The 16331-nt window shown below is 51.9% G+C and overlaps 1 protein-coding gene across 2 annotated transcripts in view; it reads right to left on the bottom strand.

The window, feature by feature from the left end:
• AP3D1 (adaptor related protein complex 3 subunit delta 1) overlaps positions 1-16331 on the bottom strand; it is a 240225-nt gene that overhangs the window by 60739 nt on the left and 163155 nt on the right. For both annotated transcript variants that reach the window (XM_075352591.1, XM_075352592.1), the window contains exons 21-25: positions 5578-5651; positions 3677-3842; positions 3314-3427; positions 3108-3155; positions 1647-1754 (exon numbers count right to left, since the gene is read on the bottom strand). In XM_075352591.1, the coding sequence (XP_075208706.1) occupies positions 1647-1754; positions 3108-3155; positions 3314-3427; positions 3677-3842; positions 5578-5651 (510 nt within the window). The remainder of the gene's footprint in view (positions 1-1646; positions 1755-3107; positions 3156-3313; positions 3428-3676; positions 3843-5577; positions 5652-16331) is intronic.

Raw genomic sequence — 16331 nt, 5'->3', positions numbered from 1 at the left:
GGGGCCTTGCTCCTCGTGTGAGACATGCTGCTGGAGTGGGGGCTCTGCCAGAGAATGACCACCAAAGAGTATATACAGAGATCCACAACCGGAGACCGGTTGTGGCATACCAGACCGCTGGAGCGGTGTTGTGTGCCCTCCAGATCCCGAAGCCCGGACCCCCAAGCACAGCACCTCAGCAGGGATGCTGCAAACCAGCGCTGCAATGACTGATCTCAGAGAGAACGCTGAAAAAATGGCCGCCGGAGCGAAGAGAGGGGGCGGGACTTGCTTGAGGAGCGGGATCTGGAGGGCCATTGAGACCTACAGGGGAGGGGACACACACTGCAGTGGGGAGTGTCCCTCCCCTGTACAGAACGGCCGCCGGGAAGAGCCGAGCCTGTCCCTCTGCATGAGTGACATGCGAGGGCAGTGAAACAGAAACTAGATTTGAGCAGCGCGGCCGACGCGCAGGCACCATCGGCGCGGTTCTCAGGCGACAGCTAGAGAACCTGCCGTTAATGTCAGTAAACATAATAAGCACACTCTCCCCCAACAATAAAGTACAGGGACCCCGAAATATAAACGTCTTAGGTACTTAGCTTCTGAGACGCAGGGCCAGGTCACTGGGGATGAGCGCTCCGTTCCAGCAGGGTCCTGAAGGGCTGCGGATTGGAGACCGGACTCCTGCCAAGCATGGAGACCGTGCTGGCTCCCACTTCAAGCCAGAGCCCAGGAGGGATGGTGAAGCAGCACGGCATGTAATGCTCCAGCCTAAGAATCAACCTTACAACACCACCGACACAGTGGGGTGAGAAGGGACATGCTGGGGGTCCAGACGTGGACCCCCCTCTTCAATCTCGTTCCAGAAGGAAAAAATCATATGAGAATGCATGTATGGATGTATCCCTCCTGAACACAAAGCGATAAACTGGCTGGGTCTGCTCACCAGGGGGTGTACAAGCTCAGGGGGAGGAGCTACACTTTTAAGTGTAGTACTTTGTGTGTCCTCCAGAGGTAGAAGCTAAACACCATGGTCTGGGTCTCCCATAGGAACGATAAAGAAAAAGTATTTTAATGCATCCCAAAATTTTGCAGCATATCCCACCATCCCCTTATGGTAATCTAAATATTGATCAGTAACAGTAAGGCCTAAGCCACACGGCGAGAAAATCGGTGCGAGTGGAGTGCGATAAAACATCGCATTCCCCTCGGACCAATTCTAGCCTGTGTGTCAGCGCACCTGAGCGATTATGTTCTCAGCCCTAATCAGACCGAGAAAACAATCGCAGCATGCTGTGACTGTAAGCTGAGACTCTTTCTCTCGCACCCATTCAAGTGAATGGGACGAGAGAAAAATCGCACTGCACTTGCGGTACACCGGTGTACTGCCAGTGCAGTGCGAGAATGGGAATAGCCGACTACAGAGGAGAGAGGGAGAGAAATCCCTCCCTCCCCTCCTGAGAGCCAGCCCGCCCCCCGCAGCTGAGGTCTGCTCGCAGGGTCGGACCTCAGATGCAGGCACACTCATATGACACTCTGCACCTGCTGTGCTGCCAGCGCAAGCTGAGTCTCATGCAAGTGGATCGCAGTAGTGCCCCGTGTGGCCCCGGCCTTATAATGACAGCCAAAACAGACGTTATGTAATATCATGTGACAGTAAGGACCTTCTCTGCTTCTTCCTCAATTCTTTCCTCCGCTCCTTCTGTTTTTGCGGGCTCTTCTGGCTCTTCCCCAGATTTAATTACTTCAGGTAGGCTCTGAGTGGAAGGGTTCTGTATGGAAATAAAGGTTGCTTTATTAATCTGAAAACATTACTCATAGAACATTGTATAACAGACATTATAAAAAAAATATACAAGATGGGAGAACCTCTAACTAATATATCATGACATGTAGAAAAAACAACTAGGAAGCCTTTGGCAAGACGTTTTTACTACTATATTTTGGAATAGATATGACATTTTTATTGCTCCTAACAATTTTTTTGTGGTATTGCAGCCACCAAATGAACGCAATTTTCACATTTTTAATTTGTCAGGCTAATTATTTTTAGATTTTCATTGATCGGACTTTTCTGGATATGGCGATATCACATGTATTTTTTTATTAGATTTTTAATGGTGAAAAATAGAGGTGATCCAAGTTATTGGTTTTTTTTTCCTTACTTCTTACTGTATTCTTTAGTCCCCTTATGGGACTTGAACCTGTGAACGCCTGATCGCTTGTGCAACATACAGCAATACCGCATAATTTCTGCATATAGTAAAAATCACGCTTTCTTTTGGCATGCAGCCACGGGCAGGGTTTCATAGAAGCTCCGTGATGACAGGCACGGAGGTCTCCAAGACTCCCAGACGTCATAGCAATCAATAGGCAATCTGTGATCATGCCACAAGTGCCAATGGGTGCATAGAATGACGTAGCCCCGTGCCAGCGCTCAGTAAATGCTGATGTCAAGAGTTTTACAGTGGTATGAAATAAGTTAACAGTCGAGGGCAGAGCAAACCTCCACCATTATCTGGTGAGTATAGGATGACATCACTCCATTAGCCTACTCCATTCACCCTCTATCTACGTGCACCATACATGTACAGAAGATTATGGTAAGGGGTTAAGAATTTAATGCACGCGAAATAGGAGCCAGCATCCAAGATATAGTTAAAACCATTCCAATAATAATTCCTTCAGATTAAACGTAAACCACATGCAACTCCGCAAAAAGGCAGGTCGTAAAATAGCCCATGCGTTTCAGGCTATTGTGGTTGCCATAAAGGTATGAAGCGCATTTGCTTTAACCCGATTAAAAATTGGAATGATTGTAATCATATCCTGGAATCTGGCTCCTATAGACAAAAAAGAAAAAGTAATACCATAGACTGTGGAGGGGTTCACCTCAATTGTGCTTAGCAGATACACCATAAAATGGCCCATAATCAGGGGTGGTGGCCTTTCTATGGAGCTTTGTTATAACAGAGCACGATTATCTAGATCAATGGTCTTGAAGAGCAGCACACATGCAGCCAAAGAGCTCCAAGATAGACCTTTACGTGCAATTATAGCAACATTAAGAACCTCCTTTACAGAGATCAATAAATATAAAAATCCTGCCTTTACTGTACACACACCTGCTCCTGTGCTGGCATCTGAGATTCAGCGAGCCAGAAGTCCATGTCCTGTATATAAAAAAAGATTACAGGATTAAAGATTGGTACAACCAATGTCAAGGCATGACTGGATAATATCTAACTAATAGAGGTATCAAAGGAAATCAAGCTCCAACTGATGAGCTCTCTTCAGTATTAGCCAGATGTCACAAAGTACCAATACTCACATCTGCTGGAGTCTTTTCTGGTGACTTTGCCTCTTCATCCTTTACCTCTGCTTCATCTTCCCGGACTTCCTTGATTGTCGACTTCTTGCGTTTAGTCTTCTCATCTTTGCTTTTCTGGCACAAGTATAAAAACAAAAAGTCACTAAAAAATGAAAACTAAAGCCACAGATTCTTTAACCTCACATGGAGCAACAGTGGTGCTGTGCAGCAGCACACCCCCTTCACTATATGATAGGATACATTCCAACCATCCAAGGCTGCATGTTATAAATACAGAAGGAACGCTATCCAAGTATCACCTTGTCTGCAATCACTCACTGCAGAAACAAGGTGACAGGAGTGGGGTTTACAATAGCTAAGCACCTTTTTTTCTTTCTTCTTCACTCGCTCAGACTCCGGTTGTTTTTTCTCCTTCTTGCTGGGCTTTTTAACTTTATGATCCAACGTGGCGGCATCATTCTCAGGAGATTTTAGACCGTCTGTATTTCGGTGCCTTTGAACGGGAAGTTTCTCTGTGTCAGCTAAAGGCCTGGAAGACAGATGGTTTCAGGGACATGTAATTGCTTTAGAACTGAACTGGTCTCAATGTGCAGCAAATAGAATTCACACATGTAGGATTCCACACTATGTCCATTCATAAATCAGAGCATGGCTGGATCCAAGCTCTGATCACGGTCATCAAACATTTAGATGTTGCTGTCAATATTGGACAGTGGCATTAAATGGAGGAATTAAAGAATTGCTTGTGCTACTGCCAAATAAGCTTACCCGATACAATCCCTGGGCACTAATGGCAGAGACCCCCATTACAGCCATCTTAGTGCTCCTGCGAAGCTCAGCCACAGAATATAAGCTACTTTCCTGTGAAGCTCAGCCATGGGAGAAAATCAATGACTCCACATACTATATGTATGTACTGCAGTATATAGTATAAGCGATCAAACAACCACAGGTGCAAGTCATTGGAGACTAAGGGGTAAAAAACGCTAACAAATAAAAATATGCTAAAAAGGGTTAACAGGCACTCCTACCGTGTTTCCCCGATAGTAAGACACCCCCGATAGTAAGACGTAGTGGGGGTTTTGGGGGGGTCGGCTAATGTAAGATGTACCCCGAAAGTAAGACGTAGTAAAAATTTATTTAATTTTTTTTTTCTTCTTTACAGTACAGTTACAGCGGCCGAGCGCTCAGCTGAGCGCCCTGACATGCCGGCAGCAGAGCGCTCAGCTGAGAGCTGACACATGCCGGCGGCTGAGCGCTCAGCTGAGAGCTGACACATGCCGGCGGCTGAGCGCTCAGCTGAGTGCCCTGACATGCCAGCGGCCGAGCGCTCAGCTGAGAGCTGACACATGCCGGCGGTCTGGCGCTCAGCTGAGAGCCCTGACATGCCGGCGGCTGAGCGCTCAGCTGAGTGCCCTGACATGCCGGCGGCTGAGCGCTCAGCTGAGAGCTGACACATGCCGGCAGCTGAGCACTCAGCTGAGTGCCCTGACATGCCAGCGGCCGAGCGCTCAGCTGAGAGCTGACACATGCCGGCGGTCTGGCGCTCAGCTGAACGCCCTGACATGCCGGCGGCTGAGCGCTCAGCTGAGTGCCCTGACATGCTGGCGGCTGAGCGCTCAGCTGAGAGCTGACACATGCCGGCGGCTGAGCGCTCAGCTGAGTGCCCTGACATGCCAGCGGCCGAGCGCTCAGCTGAGAGCTGACACATGCCGGCGGTCTGGCACTCAGCTGAACGCCCTGACATGCCGGCGGCTGAGCGCTCAGCTGAGTGCCCTGACATGCCAGCGGCCGAGCGCTCAGCTAAGTGCCCTGACATGCCAGCGACCGAGCGGTCAGCTGAGAGCTGACACATGCCGGCGGTCGGGCGCTCAGCTGAACGCTCGGCTACCGAGAAATGTTGCAGTAATGTTGTCCGTGGTCCATCAGGACCATGGACAACATACAAAATCACGCAGCCTCAGTGCCCTCATGTGCAGCCGCTGGTGGTTAAGTTTCCTTAACTTGCGGTACACTTAGGGCGCAATCGCGGCAAGTCCCCATACGGTAGATTGCATGGAGACTTGCTGCGATTGCTGTGGGATTTTTTCCAATATAAGACATACCCCGAAAGTAAGACATAGTGGGACTTTTGGGGGTAAAAAGAATGTAAGACACTGTCTTACTTTCGGGGAAACACGGTAGTAATAAAGAGCTAAAACAACAAAAACACTGAAACAGAAATGAAATCTAAAAACGAGCAGAGGTTACAGATGGTTACATACTTATCTAAATCAATATCCAGTGCTCTGTATGGATCATTTGGGTCTTTCTCATCATCATCACTGGGTAGGGCATTCTAAAATTAAAAAACAAGAGTAGAAAGTATACAATGTCTTGCCAAAGGTTGCTATATACTATATATGACAAAAAACTCAGCTGGATGTTGGGGTACATTGTCTGCTTATGGACCTGCTAGGGGTTAATGGCAAATCTTTCACCAGGTTTTGCAACCTAATCTGAGCGCAGCATAACGTACAGGTAGAGACCCCGATTCCAGCAATGTGTTTCTTAGGGGCTGTTTGCCGCAGCCTCAAAAATCAGAGTGTTATCAACAGCTTATAACTAGAGGACTACTTGTTTTGTGCCGTGCAGTCCTGCTCTGCGTAACTTCAAACCCACCAATTGACAGCTTTCTGCCTATGCACAGTGTACACAAAAGTCTGCCAATCAGTAGTGTGGGCAGGATCCTGCAAAGCTCACCATTCAGAGAACTGGTAGATCTACAGCAGATAAAATGGTGATTTTATCAAAACTGCAGCAAGCAGCCCAGTAAGTGACATCGCTGAAATCAGGGTCTCTGCTATTACATTATGGAACGCTAAGGTTTTCAAAAACATTGTGACAGATTCCCTTTAACTCCATCATCCCCCAAACGATTTTCAGTGTTTCTTCAAGTCAAAGTTTTTATTTTTCCATCAATATTGCCATATGAGGGTTTGTTTTATTTTTTTGAGGGACGAGTTGTAGTTTTGAAGGACATGATTTATTTTATATTTTACCATATAGTGTACTGGAAAACGGGGAGAAAATTTCCAAATACGTTACAATTTCACAAATGTTTTGGGGGGCTTTTATTTAGCATGTTCCCTACATCGTAAAACTGACCTAGAAATATGATTCTCCAGGTCACTACAACTACGTCGATATCAAACATGTATAATTTTGATTTTTTTTTTTTTTTTTTTTTTTTATTTAAGTGGTGTTTAAAAAAAAAAAATCAGAAATTTTTTAAGAAGGGAATTTTGTTTACTTACCGTAAATTCCTTTTCTTCTAGCTCCTATTGGGAGACCCAGACAATTGGGTGTATAGCTTCTGCCTCCGGAGGCCACACAAAGTATTACACTTTAAAAAGTGTAACCCCTCCCCTCTGCCTATACACCCTCCCGTGCATCACGGGCTCCTCAATTTTGGTGCAAAAGCAGGAAGGAGGAAAAACTTCTAAATTGGTCTAAGGTAAATTCAATCCGAAGGATGTTCGGAGAACTGAACCATGAACCAAAAGAACAATTCAACATGAACAACATGTGTACACAAAAGAACAACCAGCCCGAAGGGGACAGGGGCGAGTGCTGGGTCTCCCAATAGGAGCTAGAAGAAAAGGAATTTACGGTAAGTAAACAAAATTCCCTTCTTCTTTGTCGCTCCATTGGGAGACCCAGACAATTGGGACGTCCAAAAGCAGTCCCTGGGTGGGTAAAAGAATACCTCGATAAAAAAGAGCCGAAACGGCCCCCTCTTACAGGTGGGCAACCGCCGCCTGAAGGACTCACCTACCTAGACTGGCGTCTGCCGAAGCATAGGTATGCACCTGATAGTGTTTCGTGAAAGTGTGCAGACTAGACCAGGTAGCTGCCTGACACACCTGCTGAGCCGTAGCCCGGTGCCGCAATGCCCAGGACGCACCCACGGCTCTGGTAGAATGGGCTTTCAGCCCTGAAGGAAGCGGAAGCCCAGAAGAACGGTAGGCTTCAAGAATCGGTTCCTTGATCCACCGAGCCAAGGTTGACTTGGAAGCCTGCGACCCCTTACGCTGGCCAGCGACAAGGACAAAGAGCGCATCTGCACGACGCAGGGGCGCCGTGCGAGACACGTAGAACCGGAGTGCTCTCACCAGATCCAAAGAGTGCAAATCCTTTTCACATTGGTGAATTGGATTAGGGCAAAATGAAGGCAAGGAGATATCCTGATTGAGATGAAAAGGGGATACCACCTTAGGGAGAAATTCCAGGACAGGACGCAGAACCACCTTATCCTGGTGAAAAACCAGGAAAGGGGCTTTGCATGAGAGCGCTGCAAGCTCCGACACTCTTCGGAGTGATGTAATCCTGAAGACGCTAGGAGCCAGGACTCAATGGCCACACAGTCAGGTTGAGGGCCACAGAATTCAGATGGAAAAACGGCCCTTGTGACAGCAAGTCTGGGCGGTCTGGAAGCGCCCACGGTTGACCCACCGTGAGATGCCACAGATCCGGGTACCACGATCGCCTCGGCCAATCTGGAGCGACGAGAATGGCGCGACGACAGTCGGACCTGATCTTGCGTAACACTCTGGGCAGCATCGCCAGAGGAGGAAATACATAAGGCAGTCGAAACTGCGACCAATCCTGAACTAATGCGTCCGCCGCCAGAGCTGTGTGATCCTGAGACCGTGCCATGAAGGCCGGGACCTTGTTGTTGTGTCGTGACGCCATGAGATCGACGTCCGGCGTTCCCCAGCAGCGACAGATCGCTCGAAACACGTCTGGGTGAAGAGACCATTCCCACGCGTCCATGCCCTGACGACTGAGGAAATCTGCTTCACAGTTTTCTACGCCCGGGATGTAAACTGCGGAGATCATGGAGGCTGTGGCTTCCACCCACTGCAGAATCCGCCTGACTTCCTGGAAGGCCTGACGACTGCGCGTGCCGCCCTGATGGTTGATGTATGCGACGGCAGTGGCGTTGTCCGACTGTATACGGATCTGTCTGCCCTCCAGCCACCGATGGAAGGCCAATAAGGCTAGATACACCGCCCTTATCTCCAGAACATTGATCTGAAGGGAGGACTCTACCAGAGTCCAGGTTCCCTGAGCCCTGTGGTGGAGGAAAACCGCTCCCCACCCTGACAGGCTCGCGTCCGTGGTGACCACAGCCCAGGTTGGGGGTAGGAAGGATCTTCCTTGCGATAGAGAATTGGGAAGGAGCCACCACTGAAGAGATGTCTTGGTTGCAAGGAACAGAGAGACGTTCCTGTCGAGGGAAGTCGACCTCCTGTCCCATTTGCGGAGAATGTCCCATTGGAGTGGCCGCAGATGGAATTGCACGAACGGCACTGCCTCCATCGCTGCCACCATCTTCCCCAGGAAGTGCATGAGGCGCCTCAAGGGGTATGACTGACCCCGAAGAAGAGATTGTACCCCTGCCTGCAGGGACAGCTGTTTGTCCAGCGGTAGCTTGACTACCGCTGACTGTGTATGAAATTCCATCCCGAGGTAAGTCAGTGATTGGGTCGGTGTCAACTGGGATTTTGGAAAGTTGATTATCCACCCGAACTGCTGGAAAGTCGCCAGAGCGACTGTAAGGCTGTGTTGACACGCCACCCGAGAAGGTGCCCTGACTAGGAGATCGTCCAAGTAGAAAATCACCGAGTGGCCCTGAGAGTGTAGGACCGCCACCACGGATGCCATGACTTTGGTGAACACCCGTGGGGCTGTCGCCAGGCCGAAAGGCAATGCCACGAACTGAAGGTGCTCGTTCCCGATGGCGAAACGGAAGAAGCGTTGATGTTCGGGTGCGATCGGCACATGGAGATAAGCATCCTTGATGTCGATCGATGCTAGGAAGTCTCCTTGTGACATCGAGGCGATGACCGAGCGGAGAGATTCCATCCGAAACCGTCTGGTGCTCACATGTCTTGAGCAGTTTGAGGTCCAGAACGGGACGGAATGATCCGTCCTTCTTTGGTACCACGAACAAGTTGGAGTAAAAGCCGCGACCATGTTCCTGAGGGGGAACAGGGATCACAACTCCTTCTGTCTTCAGAGTGACCACTGCCTGAAAAAGTGCGTCGGCCCGAGCGGGGGGCGGAGAGGTTCTGAAGAAACGAGTCTGAGGACGAGAGCTGAACTCTATCCTGTAACCATGAGACAGAATGTCTCTCACCCATCGGTCTTGAACATGTGGCCACCAGGCGTCGCAAAAGCGGGAGAGCCTGCCACCGACCGAGGATGCGGTTCGGGGATGCCGAGAGTCATGAGGAGGCCGCCTTGGAGGCAGTGCCTCCGGCGGCCTTTTGGGGGCGTGACTTAGACCGCCACGCATAGGAGTTCCTCTGGCCTTTCTCCGGCCTGCTGGACGAAGAGGATTGGGGCTTGGCGGAGGGACGAAAGGACCGAAACCTCGATTGAATTTTCCGTTGCTGAGGTCTCTTAGGTTTGGACTGGGGTAAGGAGGAGTCCTTTCCCTTGGATTCCTTAATAATCTCATCCAATCGTTCGCCAAACAATCGTTCGCCAGAAAACGGCAAACCGGTTAAGAACCTCTTGGAGGCAGAGTCTGGCTTCCATTCGCGCAGCCACATGGCCCTGTGGACTGCCACAGAATTAGCGGATGCCACCGCTGTACGGCTAGCAGAATCTAGGACTGCGTTCATGGCGTAGGAAGAAAAAGCTGACGCTTGAGAAGTCAGAGACGCAACCTGCGGAGCAGAATTACGTGTGACTGCATTAATCTCAGCCAGACAAGCTGAGATAGCTTGTAGTGCCCACACGGCTGCAAAGGCCGGGGCAAAAGACGCGCCCGTGGCTTCAAAGATGGATTTCACCAGGAGCTCTATCTGGCTGTCAGTGGCATCCTTTAGTGATGAGCCATCTGCCACCGATACCACAGATCTAGCCGCCAATCTAGAGACTGGAGGATCCACCTTGGGACACTGAGCCCAACCCTTAACTACGTCAGAGGGGAAGGGGTAACGTGTGTCAGTAAGGCGCTTAGTAAAGCGCTTGTCCGGAACCGCTCTGGGCTTCTGGACAGCATCTCTGAAGTTAGAGTGATCGAAAAAAGCACTCCGTGTACGTTTGGGGAACCGAAACTGGTGTTTCTCCTGCTGAGAAGCAGACTCCTCTACAGGTGGAGGCGGGGGAGACAGATCTAACACCTGGTTAATGGACGAGATAAGATCATTTACTAAGGCGTCCCCTTCAAGTGTATCAAGATTGAGGGCAACGTCAGGTTCAGAGCCCTGAGCTGCGACGTCCGCCTCGTCCTCCAGAGAGTCCTTGAGCTGGGAACCCGAGCAGCGTGAAGAAGTCGGGGAAGATTCCCAGCGAGCCCGCTTAGTCGGTCTGGGACTGAGGTCCGGGCAGGAGTCCTCCGTGTGGGACCTAGGGCCCAACCTGGGAGCGCGCTGCGGTGCGGACCGAGAGGGGCCTGGAGGCGACGAGCTAACGGGGATCGGGGCCTGTGTAAGGACCGGTCTGGACTGCAAAGCTTCTAGCAGCTTGGCAGACCATTTGTCCATAGACTGAGCCATGGATTGGGAAAGTGACTCAGAGTTTCTCAGCAAACGCAGCAAACTCTGTCCCTGCCGCCTGGACAGGGGGAGCAGGGGGGTCTACATGAGCCGAGGGGCCCACTAGTGACCGAGGCTCCGGCTGAGCAAGCGAAACAGGGGTCGAGCATTGCTCACAGTGAGGGTACGTGGAACCCGCAGGTAACATAGCCGCACAAAAGGTACAGGTCGCAAAAAAACCCTGTGCCTTAGCACCTTTGCTCCTTGTGGACGACATGCTGTTGTCTCCTAGGAGAGTGATCACTGAGGGTATATGGGAAGGGGTATACAGCCCGACCGAACAGAAATATGTATATAAATACGTATCTATTCCGGCACCCTGGGGGGGGGACCAGCACCGGGTGACCGGTGTGGCTTACCGACCGCTAAAAAGCGGAGTGTGTGTCCTCCAGATTCCCTGCCTTAGGTCTACCAGAGCTGCAGAGCTCTTCTTTGATAATCCTCCACCGGCAGAATGCCAAAAACATGGCTGCCGGAGCTCTCAGGGGAGGAGTGGAGCCGTGGGCGGTGCTAGAAAAGTGCGTGAATCTGGGGTCCCCACAGTAATCAGTGAGGGGGGAGGAAACATACAGGATGCTCCGGCCCTCACAGCCGACGTCAGGCCGGCCGTCCCGCCCTTACCCCTGACAGGCAGGCCCGGGGGCGGGATTTTTGCTACTAGGCCGCAATGAAGCCGGGGACTAAATTTAAGACCGCGGCCGACAAGCAGGCGCGGTCGGCGCGGAAGTCCGCCGGTCTTCACAAATCAGCAGCTGCTGCAGCGTCCGGGAATAAGGCGCTCCATGCACAGTCCCCATGGGGACACAGAGTACCTTATAGATGCAGGGCCCGATCCCTGAGGATGAATAGACTCCTGTCCAGCAGATTCCCACAGGGGCTGCGGAGGGAGCCCGGTCCCAGTGAATGGATGACCGGTCAGGATCCCACTTCTCCCAGAGCCACTAAGGGATGGTGAAGGAAAACGGCATGAGGCTCCGGCCTTTGTACCCGCAATGGGTACCTCAACCTTAACAGCACCGCCGACATAGTGGGGTGAGAAGGGAACATGCCGGGGACCCCGTGGGGGTCCTCTTTTCTTCCAACCGATATAACTAATCTGAGAATGCATGAGTGGATGTGTGCCTCCTTCCATACAAAGCATAAAACTGAGGAGCCCGTGATGCACGGGAGGGTGTATAGGCAGAGGGGAGGGGTTACACTTTTTAAAGTGTAATACTTTGTGTGGCCTCCGGAGGCAGAAGCTATACACCCAATTGTCTGGGTCTCCCAATGGAGCGACAAAGAAAATAAAAATTCTTGTGTCGACATTTTCCATGATACAGTTTTAATATTTTGGGATCTGGGGTGGTGTGAGGGCTTATTTTCTGTGCACAGAACGATGTTTTGATCGGTTCTTATTTTACCGAATAAAAACAATAATTCTGGTGTTTTGATCGTTTTTACGACGGTTTAACCATCTGATTACTTCATATTTTGACAGATCAGACATTTCTGAAGGCAGCAATGCCAAAGGTTTCTTTTTGTTCTGTTTTATTTTACTCTTAATGGGGGCAAAAGTGGTGATTTAAAGTTTATTTTTTTTTATTAGTCCCCATATAGGGGACTTGAAGGTGTGATAATCTGATCATTTGTACTATGCAGAGCAGTGCATTAGATGTGATCATGAAGCACTGACGGCTCGTCATGAAGGCCAGGGGTCTGCTGAAGACCCCTATACCTGTCAACATGATCCCCCTGTGAACAGCAGTCATAAGAGATTGTGATTATGGCAATACTGCGCAGTGCTGATGCATTGCTGTGTATGGCACAGGCGATCAGAAGGTTGCAGTTTCAAGTCTCCTAAAGAGACTATTAAATAAAGTAAAAAAAAAAAAAAAAAGAAAGATTTTAAAAATATTGGGGGGAAGGGGGGGGGAGAATGAAAGTAAAAAAAAAAAAATAAAAAATGTTCAAATCACCACCTTAAAAATAACCAATTTAAAAAAAATACACATTTGGTATTACAGCATAAGGAAAGGTTTAATCTATCACAATATACAATATTAAATAAATTCATCTGATCAGTAACGGTCAGAATTACGTCATCTGGGTGCTGTAACATTGCAAGAAAATGCAATAAGAAATGTTCAAAATGTTACTGTCTACCATATTTTTTGATCTATAAGACGCACCCCAAATTCAGAGATGAAAAAGGTAAAGAAAAAAAAAAATAAAAGGGGGTGGGGGGTCTTATACTCTGGTGATGTCTTACCGGAGGGGGGGCGGCAGCGGTGCTGGAGCAGGGTCACAGGAGGCAGGGACGATGCTGGAGGGGGTTGTGTTGGCAGCGGAGGGGACTGTGATGATAGCAGTCAGGCTGTGTAGAGCAGAGTTGTGCAGAGAGTGTCCCAGATGCTCTGTGGGCAGTGGGGGCTTAAAAAAAAATGGCGCTCAGAGTTGGCGTGTGCGCAGATAAGATCTTGAGCAGAGAGCTCCAGCTGCGCACTTGCCGACTCCAGGTGCCATTATTTGAAGCCAGAGTATCTGGGACACCCACCGCACCACCCTGCTTCACACAGCCCGCCGCCCTCACACACAGCCCGCCGCCCTCACACACAGCCCGCCGCCCTCACACACAGCCCGCCGCCCTCACACACAGCCCGCCGCCCTCACACACAGCCCGCCGCCCTCACACACAGCCCGCCGCCCTCACACACAGCCCGCCGCCCTCACACACAGCCCGCCGCCCTCACACACAGCCCGCCGCCCTCACACACAGCCCGCCGCCCTCACACACAGCCCGCCGCCCTCACACACAGCCAGCCACCCGCCCTCACAGTCAGCCAACCAGCCGCCCGCACAGCCAGCCAGCCAGCCACCCGAACAGCCAGCCAGCCACCCGCACAGCCAGCCAGCCAGCCCGCACAGCCAGCCAGCCGCCCGCACAGCTAGCCAGCCAGCCGCCCACCCACCCAGCCACACGCCCAGCCAGCCACCCGCCCAGCCACCCGCCCAGCCACCCGCCCAGCCACCCGCCCAGCCACCCGGCCAGCCACCCGGCCAGCCAGCCAGCCAGCCACCCGCCCAGCCAGCCAGCCACCCGCCCAGCCAGCCAGCCACCCGCCCAGCCAGCCAGCCACCCGCACAGCCAGCCACCCGCCCAGGCAGCCAGCCAGCCACCCGCCCAGCCAGCCAGCCACCCGCCCAGCCAGCCACCCGCACAGCCAGCCACCCGCCCAGCCAGCCAACCAGCCACCCGCACAGCCAGCCAGTCAGCCGCCCGCACAGCCAGCCAGTCAGCCGCCCGCCCGCACAGCCAGCCAGTCAGCCGCCCGCCCGCACAGCCAGCCAGTCAGCCGCCCGCCCGCACAGCCAGCCAGTCAGCCGCCCGCCCGCACAGCCAGCCAGTCAGCCGCCCGCCCGCACAGCCAGCCAGTCAGCCGCCCGCACAGCCAGCCAGTCAAACGCCCGCCCGCACAGCCAGCCAGTCAAACGCCCGCCCGCACAGCCAGCCAGTCAGCCGCCCGCCCGCACAGCCAGCCAGTCAGCCGCCCGCCCGCACAGCCAGCCAGTCAGCCGCCCGCCCGCACAGCCAGCCAGTCAGTCGCCCGCACAGCCAGCCAGCCGCCTGCATGGCAGCCCACACAGCACCAATTCTCCACCTACATTCGGATTTTAACATGCACTCCTCATTTTAATCCCAAATTTTTTGGGGGGGAAAGTGTGTCTTTTAATCCAAAAAGGTATCCATAAAAACGTCAGGTAAGGGACCTAAAACAAAATCTCACAGCCCCAGATAACAAAAAATTTAAATTTTAGGAGTCACGAAAAATGGTGACAACAATTTTTTTTAAAACATTAGAATTTTTTTTTTTTACCACAAAAAATAAAATTGAAAACTCCATACATTTGGTAACTACGTACCCATACTCATCCTGGGAAATCCCCATTGCCCAGCATCATCAGTGGTGATGCGCGTACCTGTGTCCGTTGTCACTGCGTCAGACGCCGGGTTCAGGTCAGTGTGCATGATCAGACGTCCGGGCACTTCCGGTCATGCGCACTATGAAGCCGGGTGTAAATGTCCTGACTTCAGAGAAAATTAGTGCACATGACTGGAAAAGCGAGAACTTCTGATCATACACACTGACCCTAAACCCGGCGTCTGAAGCGGAGACAACGGACGCAGGTACACGCATCACCACCGATTATGACGCTGGGCAATGGGCATTGAATAGCATGTTAGCATGCTACTGTGGGTGTGCTACCATGCTTAGCGGGTGGACCAGTCAAGGGAAATAATGCCCTTGCAACTAGTTACTGGCCTCCTTAGCATACGATAAAAGATCTTTAGAAATCCTTTCTTCGTCGCTCCATTGGGAGACCCAGACGATTGGGTGTATAGCTACTGCCTCCGGAGGCCACACAAAGCATTACACTAAAAAGTGTAAGGCCCCTCCCCTTCTGGCTATACACCCCCAGTGGGATCACTGGCTCACCAGTTTTCGGCTTTGTGCGAAGGAGGTCAGACATCCACGCATAGCTCCACTGTTTAGTCAGCAGTAGCTGCTGACTATATCGGATGGAAGAAAAGAGGGCCCATATGGGGCCCCCAGCATGCTCCCTTCTCACCCCACTGGTGGTTTGTAAGGTTGAGGTACCTATTGCTGGTACGGCGGCTGGAGCCCACATGCTGTTTTCCTTCCCCATCCCCCTGAGGGGCTCTGAGGAAGTGGGATCTTGCCGGCCCCAAAGCCCTGAGGCCGGGCTCCATCCACAGACCCATTGAACCTGCTGGATGTGGAGCGGGAGTGCCGTTCAGGGACATGGCCCTGCACCATTCAGGTACTCTGTGTCCCCGTACACACAGGCACAGCACACTCCAGACTTGCTGGGTGTGCTAGTGCGCCGGGGACAGTAAAGGGTTACAGTCACTGCAGCCTAGCTGAGTGACTTTATTTATTGGGAACTACCGCGCCGGACGCTCCGGGAGCGGCGGCGCGGCTGGGACTTGTAGTGCGCCGGGGACTTAGCGCCGACCGCGCTTTTACGGCGGCGGCGCTTATAAATCCAGTCCCCGGCTTTTGCGGCCTAGCTCCGCTTCGTTCCCACCCCCACCCTGTCAATCAGGGTAGGGGAGAGACGCTGTACAATCAGCAGCGCCGAGGGCTGGAGCCTTATTTACATGCTCCAGCCCTCTCACTGGACACTGTGGGACGCCGGTTTCCCGCTCTGACTTGGGGCACGCCCACGGCCCGCCCCTACTCACACGAGCTGGAGAAGGACGCCGGCAGCCATTCCTGCAGTCCGAGCTGATCTTAGATGGCGACACTCGGACTCTGGGCAACCAGGCACAGGACTAGGGCGACCACACACCCGCTTATAGGCGGGCGGTAAGAGGCACCTGAAGTGCTGACACTAAATACCGCAGTTTTGTCCATTTGTCT

Source organism: Anomaloglossus baeobatrachus, chromosome 1 (genome assembly GCF_048569485.1).
Source record: "Anomaloglossus baeobatrachus isolate aAnoBae1 chromosome 1, aAnoBae1.hap1, whole genome shotgun sequence".
Classification (NCBI taxonomy): Eukaryota; Metazoa; Chordata; class Amphibia; order Anura; family Aromobatidae; genus Anomaloglossus; species Anomaloglossus baeobatrachus.
Note: the sequence above shows the minus strand (reverse complement) of the source record. Positions and strands in the feature narration are given on the sequence as shown.